This window comes from Neovison vison, chromosome 8 (assembly GCF_020171115.1).
Source record: "Neovison vison isolate M4711 chromosome 8, ASM_NN_V1, whole genome shotgun sequence".
Lineage (NCBI taxonomy): Eukaryota > Metazoa > Chordata > Mammalia > Carnivora > Mustelidae > Neogale > Neogale vison.
This window is the reverse complement of record NC_058098.1, coordinates 27,500,973-27,521,750: the sequence shown is the minus strand read 5'-3', so window position 1 is coordinate 27,521,750 and position 20,778 is coordinate 27,500,973. Positions and strand designations below refer to the sequence as shown.

General features: G+C 54.7%; 1 protein-coding gene across 1 annotated transcript in view; it reads left to right on the top strand.

Annotated features, from left to right (window-relative positions):
* The first annotated feature begins 223 nt into the window (after positions 1 to 223).
* Positions 224 to 20,778, top strand: part of ANGPT4 (angiopoietin 4) — a 40,732-nt gene continuing 20,177 nt past the window's right edge. The window contains exon 1 of the mRNA XM_044263311.1: positions 224 to 532. Coding sequence (XP_044119246.1) covers positions 224 to 532 — 309 coding nt within the window. The remainder of the gene's footprint in view (positions 533 to 20,778) is intronic.

Here is a 20,778-nt window from a genome sequence, read left to right as displayed (position 1 = left end):
CGGTGGGAGGAAGCCGAGCAGCTGTGGTATTTGGAGCAAGTATAAATAGCCGCCTGGACAGAGATCGGCCAAGCAGGGGTTTGCCGCTGCAGGGCTTGGGGGGCAGGCCTGTCCGCCCGCGGCTGGCCACGGCAGCACATCCCGGGTGCAGAGCAAGGCGGGGGGCAGGCAGAGCGCTGGGGGGGCTCTGAGCCTGCAGCCCTCGCCCTTGCCGCTTCTCCGGATGCTCTCCCGGCTGGCCATGCTGCTGGGCGGCCTCCTCCTCGTCGTGGCTTCTGTGACCGTGGCCCAGCGGAGGGGGCAGGAGGCGGGCGGGCGCCGCCGGGCACACCGCGTCCAGCACGGCCAGTGCAGCTACACCTTCGTGCTGCCCGAGCCGGAGCCCTGCCCGCCGGAGCCCGAGCCTTTCGGGGGCTCCAACAGCCTCCAGAGGGACTCGCCAGCTGCCGCCCTTAACCTAGGGGACTGGCCTGCCCAGCGAGTGCGACAGCTGGAGAAGGTGCTGGAGAACAACACTCAGTGGCTGCAGAAGGTAAGGGCTGGGCCTGCAGGGGCGTGGTGTGGGGAGGCACAGGGGCCTGTCCCGTGGAGAGGTGGGGGGTCCTCCCCAGAAGTCTTCCCCAGTGCAAAGATCAGGCTGATCGAACCCGTGGCTCTGATTTGTACAGACTGGGCTAATGGGGAACAGAGAGAGACAGGGATGGCCCTGATGCCACACAGCAAAACGAGGCAGGCTCAGAGCTGGAAACCTGGCTCCCTCATTCATTCCCTTATGTGAGCAAAATCCACTGAGCTCTGATCCGGGGCCTGGCCCATCCTAAGTACCAGGGATATAACTGTACACAGAACAATATGACCCCTGCTTGCCTGGTGGGGGCCATAAAGAGCTATGTCAGATGGTGACAGATGGTGAAGCAAGATGAAGGCGGAAAGAGGGAGAGCAGTGACAGGGTGGCTATTTGAGGTCAGATAATCTGAGAGGACTTCTCAGAGGAGGTGATGTTTAAACCCAGAGAACAAGTAAGGTAACGTAGCAGCCCATGCGGATACATGCGGATACCTACTGGGAAGACATTTGCTACAAAGGGGCCAGCAGGTGCAAAGGCTGTGAGTGCAAAGGGAATGCAGTCAGGGTGCCTGGGGAACCACAGGGACCGCGGTGGAGCAAAGGAGGGAAGAGAGGGTTGCTCGAGCTGGAGCTGATCGGAGAGGTGAGGGGAGGCAGGCCATGTCATGCCTTGGGCGGGGGGCACTGGGAGGACTCTGGCTCTTGCTCTGAACTTCTCAGGAGCCAGTGCAGACCTTGGAACAGGGGAGACACAGCTGATTTGTTCTGAACAAAATACCCTGCAGGGAGCAGGGTGCATTCTGGGAGCCCAAGGAGGGGGCTGCTCAGCTGCCAGGCAAGCAGAGATGGAGGCCTGGATGGAGCGGGATGGGGCTGGGCAGATCCTGCTTTATTCTGCAGGGGGGCCACTCAGCCCTGTTGATGAGGAGCTGAGGACACCCCCGGCTGCTCTGGCCCAAGGCCAGAACCGCTCCAGAGTCCTCTGTCCTCATTCCTTCAGCAAATAGTGAGCTCCCGTTGTGTGCCGGCCCCCGAGACAAGTCACTGAGCACAGAGATGAACAAAGCTGGCGTGGCCCCACAAAGGCCTGCGGGCAGGAAGGGTGCCCTTTGGGTTCCCAGATGGGGTTGCCAGGAGGCCCTAAGTAGGAGCAATGGAGGGAGAGAGTGAGACCCAGGCCACAGGTGCAGAAGATGGTCTGAGCAGCGACATATGATGGAGGGAAGTGGCCCGACTCCTAGAGCCTTCGGGTGTATTAAACAGCACAGAGCAAGCGACAGGAAACTTCTCCAAGGAGCAGTGCCTTCTCACTCCTTGCTTTCCAAACTGTTCAGATCGTGCACCCAATCACCAAAGAGCGTCCATGAACATTTAGTTAATAATTTTTGCACATGTACCCATATTAATGCAAGTACAGGGAATAAAATGAAAAGGAACCCTCCATTTTCAAAAAGGTGACCTACGAAATCATCATTTCAATTGAAGTTCTGACGGTTTCCTCTGTTTTCCAAAGAATTGCCTTGAGCACACCTGGGTTTATCTGTCCCCAAGGTGGGGAGACTGCCCTACGTGAGACTAACCAACCCGCTTTGCACACACTTGCATATCACTTATGGGCACGCACACTTAACCGCCTGCCTTGCTCCTGCCCTGATCTCAGCCCCCCATTCACCATCTCCCCATAGGCCCTTGCCTACCTGCCCTCTCACCTCCCCCTACTCTGCCACATTGCCAGCCTGCCACAATCCCACCCCAAGGTCCCCTCGAGAAGGTTCTTGCCCTCCCATGCTGGAGTGGGAGCTCCATGCAGCCTTGAAGTCTGTGTGTTTCCTGTTCCATGAGGGTCATTCCAAACCTCGCCTCCTCCTCAAGCCTCCATCTTTACTGTCCCCCATCCTCTCACCTGAACAATGATGCCCTGCTTCAGTGAAAAATGGGGACAAAGGGAGAGCCACCCTTCAGCTGCCTCTCCCACACCTGCACGTTTACCCACGCATCCATTAGTCCCCAGGAGTTTTCTTCAGCTCAGAAGGAAGAGGTTCCTTCAGGGGCCAAGGCCACTGTTCCTTCCTAGAATACAGATCCCATCCCCAACCCCTACAGCCCCTGAACTTCCCCAAGCCGACTATCCCCTCCTGTGCTCCCTCTCTGCTGATTCTTCCCCTCAGGGTTCGATCCCATCTAAGTATCTTCCATTAAAAAAAAAAAAAAAAACATAGGAAGGAAAAAAAAAAAGAAGTAGAAGTAGAAGAAAGAGGAAGAGTAGAGGAAACAAGCCTCCCCTCCAGCCCACACCCTCTCGGACTTCTGGCCTGGCTCTCCGAAGTCTGCACAACCTGCCTCCATTTCCTCACCTCCCATGTACTCCTTCCCCCAAAAGTCACCTCCCACATGCCACCTCCCACATCCCAAGGTCACGACTCAGTCTTCATCATACTTGATCTCATGACAAATATAATGTTGCTGGCCAGGACTATCCTTCCAGAAACGGTCTCCATCAGCAAGTCCTCAGCCACAAAACACGCCTCCCCTGACCTAACTCCCAACCGCTTTCCCTCCCTCTGCAGCCGCCCTGGGCTCCCTATTTCCACCCTGGCCCCCACAGTCCATTCTCTTAGCAGACAGAGGGATCCTAAGTTAGATCCTGTCCGTCCTCTGCATAAAACCCTCTTGGGGCTCCCATCTCTTTGGAATGAAAGCAAAAATCCTTAGTCCCTAGGACACCCCTTCTCCCAGATGCCCACATGGCTCACCCAGCCCCCCTTGGGTCTCTGCTTAAATGTCACCTCCACAGGGAGGCTCTCCCTGTCTGCTCCATTTAAAAGAGCCACCCTCCCTCTGTTTCTGCATCCTCTCAACCTGACTTTGGTTTTCTGTCTTTGCACGTCCCACTACCCATTCTTAAAGCACTTCTGTGGGTCTTTGTGCTCCAGAAGAGCAAGGATCATAGCTGCTTTGTTCATGACTGAGTGCCCAGAGCCTGGCACAGCGCCTGGCAGAGCAGGTGCTCCTTACATGTCTGTGGAGTGAACGAGCGCACGGATGCGTGAACATCCCTGAGTCCCTCCAGTCGCTCCGGGCCCCCTCTCCCACCCCCCGAAATGCTAGTGTTGCCCAGGACTCTGTCCCCGCACTTCCTTTCCTCTCACACTTCATGACACCATCCCCAGGGCTGCCCGCAGCGGTCCTGTGGCACTGTCTCCCACCTTCCCCCTGATGACACAGAATCAGCATCTGACAGTCTCCTGAGCCCCAAATCCATGACCGCGACCCCGCAGGTGTCTCTCCTCTGAGAGGTCATTGTGCCTCAACCCCGAAGCTGCCTCACTCTCAGCTCTTCCCTCCCTGCCTACCTGTCTCTGTTAAGGCCTTCTGCAGCTCTGGGTTGTCCTCCATGCCCACCTGTCCCTAGGCAGCAGGTCCCACCCGTCTTGTGGCCTTGGCCTCTCTCCTTGTGGTTCATTGTCCTATCTCCCCGGCTGCCACCCCACGCAGGCCTTGTCACCTCCCCACTGGCTTCTCTACTCCAAGCATCACCCACTCAACCCTCTTTGATTCCCCTGGGTACCTGGTGCTCGGGCAACATGGACTGAGCCGAAGGATGAATTTAGACCAGAGGCTCTCAGGTGAGGCCCCCCCAGGCCACCTCTTCAGCCTGAAGTACAATGTCTTCTCTAGACGTCCATGGAGCAGAGAATGCCAGTGTTGGAGTCAGGCCAACCTGAGTTCACATCCTGGTCTGACATTTGCCACGTGGTTGTGGATGAGCAAGTCTCAGTTTCCCCATCTGCAAAATGGAGCAAATGGCAACATGCTGGGGGATGGCCGGGAGGACCAGTGAAATGGTTCCCATCCTGCTCTCAGCCTGCTGCCCCGGGCAGAGCGTGTGCTCCGTCAGACCCAGCCAGATGGGAAGGATCAATGGGCTCTTACTTCATTCAGCCGCATCACTAGTTCGAGCCCAGCACTGCTTGGTGAGGGAAGCTCAGCCCTTGGACAAGTCAGTCCAAGGGCCCGAGCCCAATCACCTGGGGGCTGGCAATGTCGCCTGTCCCTGCTGGTGTCCTCTAGGGCTTCCCAGTCCTGCCTGATCTCTGCTGGGGTCCAAGTAGCTGTGTGCTCTTGGTTGAATGCCCCCTTCGTGCCCTTTGGGCTGGGCCTATCTCAGAGTCTTTGAAACCTAAAGGCCTCTTCTTGGTTTCTGTGGTAACATCCCAGAGGAGAAAAAAAAAATGATTCACAATATGCTGATGTAGAAGCATCATCATCACCACCATCGCCATTAGGGATTCCTGGGGATGAGCAGAGAGATACGGCCTCTCCAGATCAAGCTCTTGGCATGATGCCAATCATCAGGGCACTTGGGTGGCTCAGTGGGTTAAGGCTCTGCCTTTGGCTCAGGTCATGATCTCAGGGTCCTGGGATCGAGTCCCGCATCGGGCTCTCTGCTTAGCGGGGAACCTGCTTCCTCCTCTCTCTCTCTCTGCCTGTCTCACTGCCTACTTGTGGTCTTTCTCTGTCAAATAAATAAATAAAATCTTTAAAAAAAAAAAAAGATTCCAATCATCAGGGTAGACGTAGAAGAGACCCTCCCTGCTGCCAGCCACCAGTGGCCAGCACCTGCTCAGCCCATGCCCCCGACTCCAGCCCCTGTCCCCTGCCCATTCCCCCTACCCGCCCAGTACACAGGTGAGGAAACAGGGGAAGGGGACTTCCGGGAGTCACCTGCAGTGACAGCAAGCCTGGATTCTCACTCCAAACTCCAGGTTCTTTCTCCTGACTCTGGAGGGTGCCAGGGAGGTGGGTGAGGCAAGATTCGAAAGATGGTATTGGGGGGGGCGTTCCCTAGTGCCTCAGAACTCCCGAATCCCTGACACTCACTCCCTTGTCCCAGCATGGAGCCCGCCAGCTGGCCGGTGTCCTCCTGCCTGTGCTGGGGTGCATGGGGTGGGGGGCTACTCCCTCTTCCCTTTCCTCACTCCCCTCTGCTTCTTCCTTCTACTCTTCTCCCCTTCCTCCACCTCTACTCTTCTCCTTCTGCTCCCCCCTCCCCCTGGACCGCCTCTGCCCTAATGACTCACGTCTGGAGTCTTCTCGGTGGTCTGGGTCGGTTGCGCATCAGCTCCTGGCTCTGCTCCACCCTCTCATGTGGGTGGAAAACTGCAGCCAGGAATGTTGAGGGGGTGAGGGGACAGAGCCAGAGGGGGCGGGGGTGGGCAGGCTTCCCCAGCAGGCTGTGCAGCATGGTGGGGCCTCCTGGGTCCACTGCCTGGGCAACCTCGCGCTAGCCCTGCGTTCCGTGCCTCGTCCGTGTGATAAGAGTTTGATGTGGGCCAAAGAGAAGCAGGACTGGGAAAGCATCTGCCAGCAACAGATGCTCAGGGAAGGGTCCCTCCTGTTACTGTCATTCCCTGAGCTGACCCGAGTCTCTGCCAGAAAGTGTCCCACTCTGTCTTCTCCCGTTGCAGGATCCATTCTACAGATGAGGAGAGCAGGGAAACCCAGGCCAGACACAAGGGCAGCCCAACTTCCTCTGAGCTGCTGGAGTCCCAGGGGCAGGGCAGATGTCAGACCCCAAAACCATGGGGCCTTCTGCTCTCCCCAGTCCCAGTGACAGTGGGCCCTCTCTGCTCACCTCTTCATGTATCTCTGCCTCTCCCTTTTTATCTCTGTGTCTCTTTGCCTCTCGTGGGTCTCTCTCCTGAGACCTTCACCTTGGCCCTGACATTGCCTCTATCACTGTGTGTGTCTCTGCCACTGGTCTCTCCCTGCCTCTCTCTCAGACCCTCCTTCCCTCCCCCCCAGATGGGCCAGCCCTCCCATCTCTATCTTCCTGGGTGTCCACAGTCTCTGTCCACCCCAGAACACACAGGACCCACAAGCCAATGACCAGTGCCCACCCTTCAGCAAGGGTGCTCATCTGGGGCCTCTTTCTCTTCCCTCTCTGCACACCAAAGCCAAGTGGGGAGGGAAGAGGGGCTGGACAGCAGCCTCCCAACCTGGCACTGCCCCAGCCTCTGCTACTCACTCCAGATCCCTGACGCCAAACCTCAGAAGAGCTCCAGACCTCAGCTCGGCGCTTGCAAAGCCCTGCCCGGCTGGATGTGGGTCAAAAGCACATCCAGCAGAGCGCAGCGTGGGTTCCTGGCCCAGCCCAAGACCCTCCCAAACTGGCCCAGGACTCCCAGCTGCCCCAGCCTCCCCAGGCTGCCCGTAAATTCTTGGCATTTTCGGCCTTCGGTTATCCAAACAAGAAATGAATCTCAGTTGCCGAACAGAATGTCTTGGGGTTTGGTTTCCTAACCTCACCGCTGGCTGCTTTCTAAGCAGTTTGGGGCTGGGGGGGCGGGGAGAGAGAACAGCATCTGCTTCTTGGAGAAATGGGTTATTTTTCCAAGAAGGGAACCTAGAAATGGCTGGCACAGATGCCCTTGGCCTAGGGATGACCGAGGGCGCCACAGGGGCAGCGGCCCCCCAAGCAGCTTCCCCCCAGCGAAGGACAGGTTTATTTGTTCATGCTCCTGGGACAGGCCATCCCATGGGGTCAGGGCCTTGCGTTTCCAGCTCTCTTCTCTGGGGCTCAACAGCTCAGCTGGGCTGGGACGCACACAGACCCTCTCCCCCCATTGTCAACTAGGGCAGGAAATGTGAGAAGACAGGCCCCAGGTCAGCCCCTATGTCTGCACCTCTGGCCTTGGAGCGTTTGCTTAACCTCAGAGTCAGCTCTGAAATGTCTGGAATGGACCCAGAGCCCGGGGGGGTGAGGGTGGGGATGGTCATGTCCCAGTGGGGCCACTAACCAGCTGTGGGACCCTGGGGAAGCCACCAGCATCACTTGGTCCCTGTAAAGTGGAAATCAAAACACTCACTGCCTCCTGGAGAGCGCACAAGAGAGAAGAAAGAGAACAGAATTCAAGCGCAGGGTTCACGGAGCATTTACCATGTGCCACACACCGTCCTATGTGCCTCGTGAGAGTTCCTGCCTTGGAGTCTCACAGCGAGCCTCTGAAACCAGACTGTTTGCCCCTTCACAGATGAGGAAACTGAGGCACCCAGAGGTTCGGGGACTTGACCCAGGTCACATGGCCAGAAAGGAGGAGGTCAGATCTAACCCTCGAGCTGTCTGCTGCCTGAACCCACACTCTGGGCACTAAGACCAGTTTCCTGGCTGATAAATCAGACGTATCCGTTGCGGCCTGGTCCCCGGATACCCAGCTGGGGTCTGCAGAACGGAGATAACCCTGGCCACCTGAGAGAAACTCACCGATGCTAGATTTTTCCCTTCCCCACGAGCCCCTCAACCACCGAGGGCTTCTGGAAGACTCTGTGCCAGAGAAGATTTGGTAAGCATCTCAGCAAGCCTCAGCAGCTCTTGAAAGCCAAGGAGACCCAGAACACCATGGTATCCCCCATCCTTGGCCAGAGCCCACACTAAATCCCACAGAGGCAGACAGAGTGTGAACCTTGAAGCCTCCTCCCCTCCCACACACACAGTTTGAACCCCAGCTGCTCCACTGCTTGTTGGCTGCGTGTTCCCAATTACTTTGCCCCTTCTGTGCCTCAGTTTCCTGATCTGTGAATTGGGGGAGCTAATAGAAGCCACTTTGCAGGGTATCGTGATTACATGAGTTAACACATGTGCAGGGCCGGGTAGGACACAGAGGGAAAAAAATCACCTATCATCCCAATTCCCTGGTCACCTCCCCGTTAATTCCCTTTCAGTGTCTTCTCTACTTGTTAAATATCCACGGAAATGTTTTAGAAGTACGAAAAGATAGAAAAATCAGATAAAGCTCTCGTTCCCACAACCCAGCTTAAGAAGCAAAAGCTTCCCGATGCGTCTCAGCTCCTGGCCCTCCCTCTTCCTTCCCGATCAGAGAGAGTCACTGTGAATTTGATGTCAGTCATCTCTTACCCCATGGCTCACCCTCCCTAACCAATGTATAATATTTGTTTCCTCTATAAACGGTGTTGCACGATCTAGATCTTTCTACAACTCACTTTTGTCCACTCAGCCTCACAGCTGTGAGATGTGTAACTCTGCAAATGTGCGAAAGGCCTGAGCTTCAGTCTTTCCAGCTGTAAACTGGGAGCGGTGGTACGCTTCTGTCTGGGTTTACCACGAGGCCCAGATGCCCAGCACATACCAAGGTCAGGGCACAAACCTGATGCAGCTTCAGCTGTCAGGGAAGTTTCTCCTCCTTTCCGGAGTGCGTGATGGCCACAGACTTGGGCACAGAGGCTGTCTATCGTGTGACACAAAGATCGATCCATTAAACATCACAACATCCTCAATGCTGAGGATGGTTACAATCCCCTTTGATTTTTTTAACATTTATATATATATATATATTTACATATATATATTTATTATATATTATATTATATTATTATATATATTGATTTTTTTTACATTTATATATATATATTTAATATTTTATTTATTTGACACAGCGAAAGAGGGAACACAAGCAGGGGGATTGGGAAAGGGAGAGCAGGCTTCCTGCTGAGCAGGGAGCCCAATTGGGGCTTGATCTTAGGACCCTGGGATCACGACCTGAGCCAAAGGCAGACGCTTAATGACTGAGCCACCCAGGCGCCCACGATTCACTTTAATTAAGGGGACACTGAGGCCCAGGGAGTTCACATAGCTAGGAAGGGAAAGAGGTGGATTTGAACCCAAGTGGGGTCCAGACCTCACACGCAAACACCATGGATGGCCTCTCTAGGCCCCCCAGCTTACAGATGGGGATACTGCCCCTGGGCATGGGGAGTGACTCAACTATCCTCACCCTGAGGTCAGTGACAGGGGTTAGATCAGAACTCAGGGCTCCTGACACCTAGCTGAGGGCATCTTGTCCCTCTTTCCCTATAGCAGCATGACACACTGCATGTCACAAACCTCATGAAAAATTAATGCGTCCTTACAGTTACTAAGTTCTGGGCTCATGTGCAGGCACGCTTTCACACAGGTGAAAATGTTCTTTCTCCATCCACTCAATCCACAGATAGAAACCCCTTCCACAGAGGTTTATTAAGAGCTTGCCTTGTTAGGCACTGTGCCAGGGATGCAGATCCCGCGGTAAGCAAGGGAGACTCAATCCCTCCCCTCTGCAGCAGCAGGAGAGACACCAACCTAGTAATTTCTCATGTGTGATGATCAACCATGATACACTCTGTGAGGAAGACCTCACCTGTTCTAGGAGTAGATAACGTGGGACCTGACCTTGATGGAGGAAGGGCTCCAGGAGGAAGGACAGAACTGAAGAAAGGAAGAGAAAGGAAGGGAAAGGAAAGAGGAAGAGAAAGGAAAAGCATTCCAGGCACAGGGAATAGCTAGTGCAAAGGCCCTGGGGTGGAATGAACAAGTGATTTAGAGGAAGGGAAAAGAATTCCTTGTGGCTTAAGCATAGAGAGCCAGGAGACATGTGGTCAAGCTGAGACTGGAGTGCTCATCAGGGGCCAGACCACACCGCCCTGGGCCCGATCCTGCTTTCAGGGATCTTGGGTGCTGGGCACTTTTCTGCCCTGTGCCTAGTGAGGGTTGCTCTGCAAAGTTGCTTTGTAATGAGCTACAGACTTCTGGACCTGCTCCTCCCTGATCCCTCCTCCATCACCCTGTTTTCAGAATCAGCCTCAGACACCAAAGATGCAAGACGGGTGAGTGGCAAGAGCTCAGCCACTGGATTCAGATCTGAACCTACAAGCTGTGGGTACTGCTCGGCCTCTCCAGGCCTCTGCTTATTCCTTTGTCGAGTTGGGGAGCAATCCCTCTTTTCCTCCAGGCTGCTGGGAATCAGACAAGAACAGTCACACACCAGAGTTTTGCTGCAGGAAAGCCTGGAGCCACATGGCGAGACACCCCAGCAAGGCCTCCCTCTTTCTAGAACCTGCTTGGCTCGATTCCCCAAGGTAGAGCCGGGTTGGGAGGCAGGGGAGGGCATGCTGCCAAATGACCACTTCAGTCAAGGAGACTTTGCAGACATGTGACCTGGTTGATCTGCTCCCAGATAGCCTGGGTTTGCCCATGACAAGCTGCCTGACCTTGGATAAGTTGCTTAACCATGCTGGGGCTCATCTGTAAAATGGGCTGATAGCACAGAGAGTGAGGACAAAGATCTAATAATCACAGTGACTAGAACAGTGCCCAGCACATACTATGTATGCCAAACAAAATGGACACACTACCCCGTCCTATGTAGAAGCTGGTCCCCAGGTGGCAGCGAGGTGAGCAATTAGGAGAAACGTGCTTCTTCACTTTCTCCCCATTAAATTCTCAATCTCTGCACAAGGGAGAATAAGGAGGACTCATCTAATGGGCCCCCTTTTAGACCAACCTTCCAAGATCAAGGTTGAGACTCAGACAACTACAAAAGGAGAGTGGAGCCTTGGAAGGCCAATGGCCCCGGCAGCCTGTTTCCATCTTCTGAGAAGCAACCCAACTTCATACAGCAAATGTAGGCCTAGCTTCCCCTCCCCCTGCTCTCCCTTCCCCACTCCATTCTCTTCTCCCTGTGGCTTCTTTGGCTTGAACAGACACTGGGCAGCCCAAAGACACACACACACACACAGACACACAGACACACACCTCGACTTAGGCTCCAAGAGCGGGACAGCTACGAATATTCGACAGATATTGGTAAACCCCTCCACATGCCAGGCTCCGCACTAGGTCCTAGGCTATACCAGTGAACAAGATGAAAGAAACCCAGCCCCTGTTGGGCACAGATTCCAGCACTGGCTGCCTTTATTCCACTGGCCCATCTGCCAAGTGGAAACAATGAGCCTCATTTTCTGACAAGGCCACTGAGGCCCAGAGAAGCTCCATCACTGGCACAGAAATGAAATGGCAAAACTGTGACTGGACCAGTGCCTGACTTGGTGCTCCGGGTCCCCGCTAGACTCAAGGCTGCAGCGCGAAGTTTGGAGAAGGCCGGCCTGTGCCGGGAATCGTGGGCTGGGCGGAACAGCGCCTCCCTCCACAACAGCCCACTGGTCCCTGACATACTCCACCTCTGGCCCCCTGCCCACTTGCTCTACACTCTCTGAGCCCTGGCCCAGAAGAAGAGCAACGGAGGGAAAAGCAGCCAGGAGGGCCGGTCCTGGCAGCTCAGAACTGCAGGGTCAGGGTCTGTGTGGGCCCCAAGGGGAAAGGGAGGGGGCTGGAGCAAGGCAGAGGAGGAAGGGCCAACCCTTGGCCATCAGGCTCAGAGCCACAAAGTCAGCCTTGTCGCAAAAATGAGGAAACTGAGTCATGAGGCAATGAGACAATGGGGCAGGGGTGTGACGCACTCAGCCTGGTAGGGGGGAGCACCTGGGAACAAGAGGGTCTGACTCTGGCAACCACAGCAAAAGTAGCGCGTTCCTTCACAACTGCGGCACAACACATTCCCCTCCAACATGTCACAGCTTAAAAGAACCAAACACAGTGACCATCCCTCGGTCTCTGAGAGTCTGGAATTCAGGCGCAGCTTGACAAGGTAGCTCTGACACGGGTTTGCTTCATGCGCTGTACTCATGCCAGCTGGGGCTGGGGTCCTCTGGAGGCACCCCTGGAGCTGGAGGACCAGGCTCTGGGCAGCCACTCCCAGGGCTTGTAGGTGGGTGCTGGCCCGCGGGGTGGGGGTGGGGAGGCTCCACTCCTGCAGACGGGCTGCTGGCGGGTCCTCAGGACAAGGCGGCCAGTAGCCCCCCCAAACCAGAGGCCCAAAAGGGTGCAAAGCAGAAAGCCTCACTCAGACATTTTTACAAGGTGCCATGGTCATCATGGCCAGTCCTGGCCCAGTGAGGGACGCACGGTGCCTGGAGCACATACCAGGAGGTGGGACCCTTGGAGCCTGGAGTCTTGGAGTCTGGCTGCCTCCAGGTGCCCCCTGAGCGGTGAGGGTTGTGCTCTCCACAGCTGCAGGCCCGAGTTCTGAGTCACCTCTGCCGCTCAGAGGCTGTGTGACACGGGCGATGGGCTCATCTTCTCGTGCTTTTTTTCCTCCCCTATAAAATGGGGATGATGAGAGAGCCAAGGACGAGAGAGGCTCTATGTGTCGGGCCCTCAAGGCCAGGCCCGGCCCGCACACACCTAGTGCTTTGGAGACCTGACGGCCTTCCGAGGTGCCTAGCCGCAGGGCAGAGCCCGGCCCACCCTTCAAGCGGGAAAAAGGCCTGCTTCGGTCTCTGCGCTCTCCCCAGGGTCCATGCACCGGTCCCGGCCCATCGGAGCAAATCTGTTGAACAGATGAATGAGTGTCACGTCATTTCTAGAACGTGTCTCCTGAAGGCAACCCCGGCTGGCTCCCTGCCTTGCTGGGGACCTCCCCGACCTCCAGCTGTTGAGGAGCCCACAGCAGCTTCGCCAGCATTTCTGCTCCTGTCTGTCCGCCTCTCTCCAGGTGTCTCCAAACTGATTTCCAGCAGCCAATTATTCCGTGGAAATCTGCCACTCCTGACATAACACCGACTATTCGTCCTTTCAACAAATATTTACTAAGTGCCTCTCGGGGGCCTGGCACGTGTTGAGCCTAGAGGATGTCGCCGTGACCATGGCAGTCCTGCGTGCCCGGGGGTGGTATTCCTGGGGAGAAAACGGACAGCTAGGAGATCCCAGCCGTGATCTCAGATGTGTGGAGTGCCGTGAAGAAACCAGGTGGCTGCAGTGGGAGGAGGAGGGAGAGGGGGCTCCGTGTTTACCTTTGATGGGGTAGCCAGGAACCTGTCTCTGGAGTGGTGACATTTGCGGGGAGACCCGAGAGTTAGAAGGAGGCTGACAGGGTGCTCCTGAGCTCGGGGCTGTGGATGTGTGTCCGGAGGACTTGGTCGGGCAACACTTTAGGTCCTGCGGTGGCTGCCGCAGCCCCAGGGCCCCTCCTCCTCCGATACGAGTGTGGAAACCGCAGACAGGACCTCTGCCAAGGGCCGTTTGTTCACATCACAAGTGTCCATGCCCTTGGACTTGTCAGTTCTGCATCAAAGACCTCATGCCTGACACAGCGGTGCAGGAGAGCTAGGTGACCTGTGGGTAAGGAAGCTCCCAGCAGCCCCGGCGTGATGGCAAAAGCCTGGAGATGACCGCAGCTGGCGGGGACCGGTTGCACAAATAGCGGTGGCCGCAGACAGAGGGCCGTGAAGCTGTTAAAGCCGTGAGGCAGGGCTGTCCGGATGGCTCTGCATGCAGGCTCCACACCGTGTTCTTAGAGAGAAGTGGCAGGTGCAGAAGGGGGTGCAGAACCTTTACGGGCCCAAAGTGCGGGAGATGTGAGCGCGCTCGCTGGGGGCACCAGCGGACATGGAGTCTCCCTGGAAGTGAGCCCCGCATGTCCTTCAGTGGCCTGTGGGAGGGGAACCAGGGCAGGGCTGCGAGAGGCGAGAGGCGTTAGCCTTCCTCGTCCTTTGAGTCCTTGGACTTCTGACAATGGGCTCGTGTCACCCATTCCCGCCCCCAAAAAAGAAAAAAAATTAAAATTATAAAAATACACATTTAGGGGCGCCTGGGTGGCTCAGATGGTTAAGCGTCTGCCTTCAGCTCAGGTCATGATCCCGGGGTCCTGGGATCGAGCCCCGCATCAGGCTCCCTGCTCGGCGGCAAGCCTGCTTCTCCCTCTCCCTCTCCTGACGCTTGTGTTCCCTCTCTCACTGTCTCTTTCTCTCTCTGTCATATAAATAAATAAAACCTTTAAAAAAAAATACACATTTAAATTGAAACACACACACACACACACACACACGCACACATGGAGATATCAAAGTTCTGTTCTTCCAGATTTTCATGGTCTGGCTACCTTGGGCCGTTAGCTCCTGTGTGCAGCTTCTTATAAAGTACTTTCCTGATCAGGGCTTCGGTTTCCCCACATGGGAAATAGAGCTGGCTGTGTGGTCCCTGCAGGTCTTTCAGATTCCCATATCCCTCCTGCCTGGGCTCGGATCGCTGGTCGGTGGGGGTGGGGATGGGGGTGGTGCTGCTTTCCTCTTTACCATCAGGCCAGACTCTCATCTCCCCTACCCTGTACCTTGGGCCTGGGTTCAGCCTGGCTGGCTTGACCCTAATTCCCCCCATCCTCACCTCCAATGCAGCCCAGTTCAGATCCTGCTCTTTGGGGTAGTTTTGCCTGTTTCCAAAGCACAGACTTTCCCCCCCCCCCTCCTGGAAAGGAATTTGCAAAGAAGCATGGTTTCCTCTATTAACGTGGGACTCCCCCAGCAGGCTTTTGAGCAGAGGGTGTTATGACCCGGCTTAGGTGTGCTGCGCTCTCTCTGGCTGCTGGGTGGGGCCCAGACTGGGGGCTGGGGGGGGGCACGAACAGCAGTTTGGGGTGGCGAGGCTGGGAAGCCGCACAGGAGGTGATGGAGGCCGGGTGCGGGTAGAGGTGGTGGGGCTGGGAAAAGTGGTCAGCTTCTGCACATGATTGCAGAGTAGGGACCACAGATCGGATGTGGGCTTGGGGAGGAGGAGTGAAGAAGGGCTCAAAGAGTTTGGGCCTGAGCCATGGGAAGGATGGCATTTGCTCAGAGATGAAATCATTTCACCAAAGTCTCGTAGCTCAGAGCTGGGGAGCTGAGACGAGAAACCGTGCTCCCCACTGCCTCCCTGAAGTTTCACGGGGGTTGTTTTGGGGCAAATCCCTGGCCTTCCTGTACCTTAACAGACACCTCAGTTCTTGGAAGCCCCTGGTTCTCTTTTGATCTGATTCAGGCATAAGCCTGAGCAGGGGACCCCGAAACTCAGGCGACAGGCAGAAGCCAACATCAGGGCTCACCTGGCTTACTTGTCCTTGGTGCTCCCTGGCAGAAGGGCTACACCCCACTCCTGCACCAGGTGAGGGGGACACGGCTTCCACCTGCTTAGTTCCTGCCCCAAACTGCCTATGCCCGCCGGACCTGACCTCCTGGCTTCCAGAATCAGCAGATCTGGGTATGACTCCAGGATCTGCTAGCTTGACAGGTGACCTCAGGGAAGTGAGCCTTCATTTGCTCATCCATAAAATGGGGCCAATAGCAGAAGCCCCACACAGGGGGACGAGAGGCGATTTCTAAGGTGTCCAAGCACAACCGGCAATCATGGGGTGCCATAATGAGTTAGCGGGACAACTACCATCCCCCAAGGGCTCCCAACTCCTGTCCCCACTCTCACTCCTGGCAAAGTCCCACCAGCAAAGGACAGAAGGACCAGAGGCTGAGACATATGTTCTCCATAAGGACAGAGGCTCCAGCCTTCCTGGGGTGCTGCAGGTAGAGGGGTGCCAAGCCCCCACGATGACAACAACAGTAACAGCTAAAGTCACTGTGCACCTGGCACACACCAGGTACAGGCTCACTGAACCTCCCCCCACCCCCAAGTCTCATGTGATAGGCCCCACTACTGAGTCCATTTTACAGCTGGGGAAACTGAGACTCTGAGAGACCACACAGCCAGGAAGCCTCAAAGCTAGATATAAACAGAAGCTTTCTCCAGGCCTGTAGAAAAGAAGTCCGGTTAATGGAAGTTGAAGGTTCCAGAGTCTCCTAAGGGGAGATGCAGGGAGCATCTGCTATGGGCCAGACACCCTTGGGTTCTTTGTCCAGGGGTCTCGTTTAGCCTTCATGCTAATCCCAAAAGGGGGTTTCTTGGTTTCCCCATTTCCCATTTGACAGATAAGGAAATCAAGACTCAGAGGGAAGACATTCCACTCAGTTCCTATCGCCAGTGTGTGGAGCAGTTGGGATTCACACCCAGAGCCTAGAGTTCTGACACTAGAAGCCTCGCCAGCCTCTGGAAGGGTTGCTACGAGGCCTCATTCTCCTCCAGTGTCCTTCCCACTCCAGGGGGCCAGTGCCACACCTTCCTACGAGATCCCGCCCGCAGTGACTCAGAGCTAGACACTCTGAGCTAGTCAAGAGATGGCCTTGACTTCCAAAGGATCCCACAAAGGTTGTGGGGGACCCCAGCCGCCCATTCCAGAGCAGCTTTGGCCAGTGGGGGTCATGATGGTGGGCTCTCCCTTACTGGCTTCCTGGCACAAAGGCCAGAAGGGACAAGAGGCAGCTCGGGCAGGGATTTAATTTAATTTTAATTTTTAATTTTTTTTAAGTGCGATTCCGTCCTTAGCCATTGTTCTGTTTCCCAGCAATGCCCCACAGAGCCACGCAGTGGTATTTCTTTCAAAGGCAATTCTTCCAAGAGGGGAGGTGTCCAATCCATTCATTCATTCAAATAAATGAGCATCCATGGAACTATGAATAGCCAGTCACCCCCTGAGGCTCCAGAAGCCAAGGGGGGCCGAGCGCCACATGCACTCTGGGGCACATGCTCCACTCAGGGAGCACCAGTGAGGACATCTGTGTTCACCTTCCCCGTGCCCTGGGCCTCTCTGGCATCTGGCAAAGCTCTGGACCCTCTCTCTGAAGCAGATTTTTTCAAATGTAAAATTAAATGCATAGATTGACAGAGGAAACACATTGCCTTGAGAGACAGGTATCCCAGTACTTTTTAAACAGATTTGCAATACCAACCCCTATGGCTCCTATGTTAATATAGTAAATAACAAAATCTGACAATCTAGTACTTTCCATCATTTTGCGGTCATGATGCGTGTAAACAGGATATCCTGTATGTCCGCAGTTACTGTGGTGAGACACAGGGACGTCTGGGATGTCTCCTGGTGACAAAGTCATGGGCATTGCTACCACCATGGTAGCAATCTGTGGCCCATAGTCCATACCGTGGGCGGAGCTCGGTTCAGTTAGAGATTAGCAGGCTCACTGTGGGAAATGTTTGCATCTTGCTGATTTCACTCAAGAGTATAATTGGGACTTCTTTTTAGACCAGCCTCCGATGAAGGTCAGCCTCCTTCTTTTTAACAGCTGGCTGGTCATCCATGACACAGCCATATTGGAATTTGTCCTGTGCTGGTTATATAACCACACCCCAAGCCCTTTAGGTAGGTTGTGTCAGGAATCCTCCTCCTCCCCACAACCCAGAGATAGGAGCCAAGATTACCCTCATTTTAGAGAAGAAGCCCAGCCAGGTAGAGGCACCTGCCCAAGGTCACACCGCCTCTAAGTTGAGAACTTTGATTCGAACCCAGGGTCATCAGATACAAAGAACTAACTACTCTTTCCTCATTGGATTTTATCTGTCATTGACAAAATGCTTTCCCCAAATATGAACCTCGGGCACCGTTTTCCAAGGAAGAGACAGGCAGGGCAGGTCGCCGTTGTTGACCTTCTTTCTGATTCTCGAACACGCAAGATGCACTCACACCTCAGGCCTTGTGCCTTTGCCTTTCCCTCTGTCTAGAACTCCCTTCCTCCTGAATCTGGCACAGTGGGCAAGACTCTCAGCTCCAGTGAGGGGTTTCCTGCCATTCCGGCCAAGCGCTAGCCTGACTTCACTCACTGCCCTGTCTCATCTCCTTCAGCGCACTGGTCACTATTGGAATTTAACCAATGACTTTGGGACCGTGGGCTGGAATCAGAATTTTGTTGCCAATTTTGTTCATTCCTGATTTCCTAGTCCCTAGCACAGGGCTGAGCACACAATAGCTGCTCAAGAAATTCCTGAGTGACTACATAATAGCACTCAGAGGGATTCGTTTGAAAAACTGTATTTATCATTGTAATACATACTTTCATATGGGACATTTTCTAGAATCTTGTTTCAGTGGGTTTGTTTTTTACCGAGGTGTAGTCACAAGGTGAGGCATACCCGTCTAACATATGGTTTCATGAGTATGACGAATGTTTACAGACATGGAACCACAACCACAATCATGACACAGAACACTGCCAACACCTCAGAAATTTCTATGACCTTTTGCAGTCAATTCCCAACCCCAGACTCCCGTTCCTGACAACACCATGGATTCCGACTTTTCCAGAAGTCACATCAATGGAGTCCTACAGTATGTAGGCTTTTAAGTCTGGCTTACTTCACTCTGTGTAGTTCATCCTTTTTGTTTGCGCACATCACTAGCTCCCTGGATGGAGTCAAGGATGGTTACTTATCTGTAGACGGTTGCTTCTCCATTCTCTAGTTGTAAATTTTTTTTTGTACAAGTAACGTGGGAGAAAAGCAGGCTTGAGGGGATATCCATCTGTGATCTGTCCAGAATACCTTCCTTCCTTACCCAGCCCCTGGAGCCTAAACTCCTTTCCTTTCCTTCAAGGCCCTTTTCAGCTGCCCCCTACCCAACAAGGAGCAAAGGCTCCTGTCCCCTTGTCACAGATCAATAAAGTGAGGCTCAGAGAATTGTAGCCCTCAATTACTACAGTTGGAATGTCATAGAGCCAAACTAAAACCCGTGGCGCAGGGGGAGGGTTGGTAGCCCCAAGGCCAGAGATCAGCCTCTTTGTAGGCTGGAGAGATGGAGGACAGGGACCTGTCATCATCACAGGTCAAGGCCCCTGTCCTCCATCTCAACCCCAAGAATCTGCCAGCATAACGGTGACAGGGAAGAGGCAGGCCCAATCCTAAGGTTGGGGGTGGGGGATGGGGAGGGGACTTTGGCAGATCTCATCCTGGGCTGGCTCCTTCATTAGGACCCTTCCCCCATCCTTCCAGCCTGTGCCTGAACCCTGGACCAGACCCAATCCCCACCATGCAGGCCAGCATTACTCACCAGAGCCCAGCATGGCCAAAATGGGTCCATCTGGCCCAAATTACCCATCCTAGGACCCATGTTGGTGGGCGGGTGTGGCAAATTGGGTGATGGGCCCCAGCTGTGGGTGGCCTGGGTCCCACCCAGCCACTCACAGCCACAGGACAAGTGGGGGACCAATGAGGGTACTTAGGGAACTCCTGTCACTTGAGATGACCCCTTAGCTACCCTGAGTCCCCAACCCAGCTCTGCAGACCTGAAAAAAACCCTGGGCAAGGAGTTGGGGAACCTAGCCCACCAGGCAGTGACCTTGGGCATGTCTTCTGGGCCTCAGTTTGTCCATCTGCAAATGAGAGGCTTGGGGGAGATGCATGAGAGTCTCATCTCCTGAATGCACTTACTATTTGTCTGCTTAGGGTCTGGGAGTCTGCATTTTTTGCATTTTAAGCCAGACTCCAGGAGGTCTGTGACTCCTGAGAGTGAGCAAGAGCAGCCTCCTTATAGCTCTGCCTCCCCTATCCCCCCGGGCACCCCGGCAGCCACACATTAGCAATCCCAGGGAGCTGACAGAGGCATGGTGTCCAGCGCACCTGAAGCCAACCCGGGGGGACAGCAGTAGCCTGGCCCAGGACCCAGGGAAGAGAGCAGATTCGAAACTGGCATTGGGATCTTAGTGGTCGGAACTCCCTAGGGGATGGAGCGCAGCAGATGAGAAAAAGAAAAGCATCGAGGATAAGGTCTTGGTTTGGGGCCAGTTGCGGAGATGGGAAAGATGGGGGGAGTGAGGGAGAGACAGGGCAGTGAGCGCTGAGGAACCAAGGGGTCCACGTTGGATATTTTTGCCTGAAGACGCTTGTTGGAAGCCCACGTGAGGATGTCAGGTTGGCGGCTGTGGAGGGGAGAAGGGCGGTGGGAGGCAGAGGCGGCACCGTCAGCACGTGACAGTCGTAGGACCAAAAGGAGCACCTGCAGCGTGGGGCCTGATGCATTTGGGGCCCCGAACACTTTGTCCTCTGGTCCTGGGTGAAGCTAGTAGATCCGTTTTCAGAGCAACGCTTTTAAATGCGTAAAACAAAAGCCCAAGACCACCCAGCGATGTTGTCGCTGTCATCAAAACAGCAAATAGCAAGGCTGCCGCTCTAGTGGGAAAGCCGTCCCGGGGTGGGTTTGAGAAGGTCCATCATTCTCAGGTCACGATGAGTAAAACCAGTATTTAAGATGCTGTAACGGGGGCGCCTGGGTGCTCTATCAGTTAAGCATCTGCCTTCAGCTCAGGTCATGATCTCGGATGGAGTCCTGCATTGGGCTCCCTGCTTAGCGGAGAGCCTGCTTCTTCCTTTCCCTCGGGCCTCCCCTGCCACCACTCATGCTCGCTCACTCTCTCTCCCTCTCAAATAAATAGATGAAAGATTTTTTTTTAAAAAAAGGTTCTAGGGGCGCCTGGGTGGCTCAGTGGGTTAAAGCCTCTGCCTTCGGCTCGGGTCATGATCCCAGGGTGGGATCGAGCCCCGCATTGGGCTCTCTGCTCCGCCGGGAGCCTGCTTCCTCCCCTCTCTCTATCTGCTTACTTGTGATTTCTCTCTGTCAAATAAATAAAATCTTAAAAAAAAAAAAAGGTTCTATAACACTCGCACTATGGTGTGG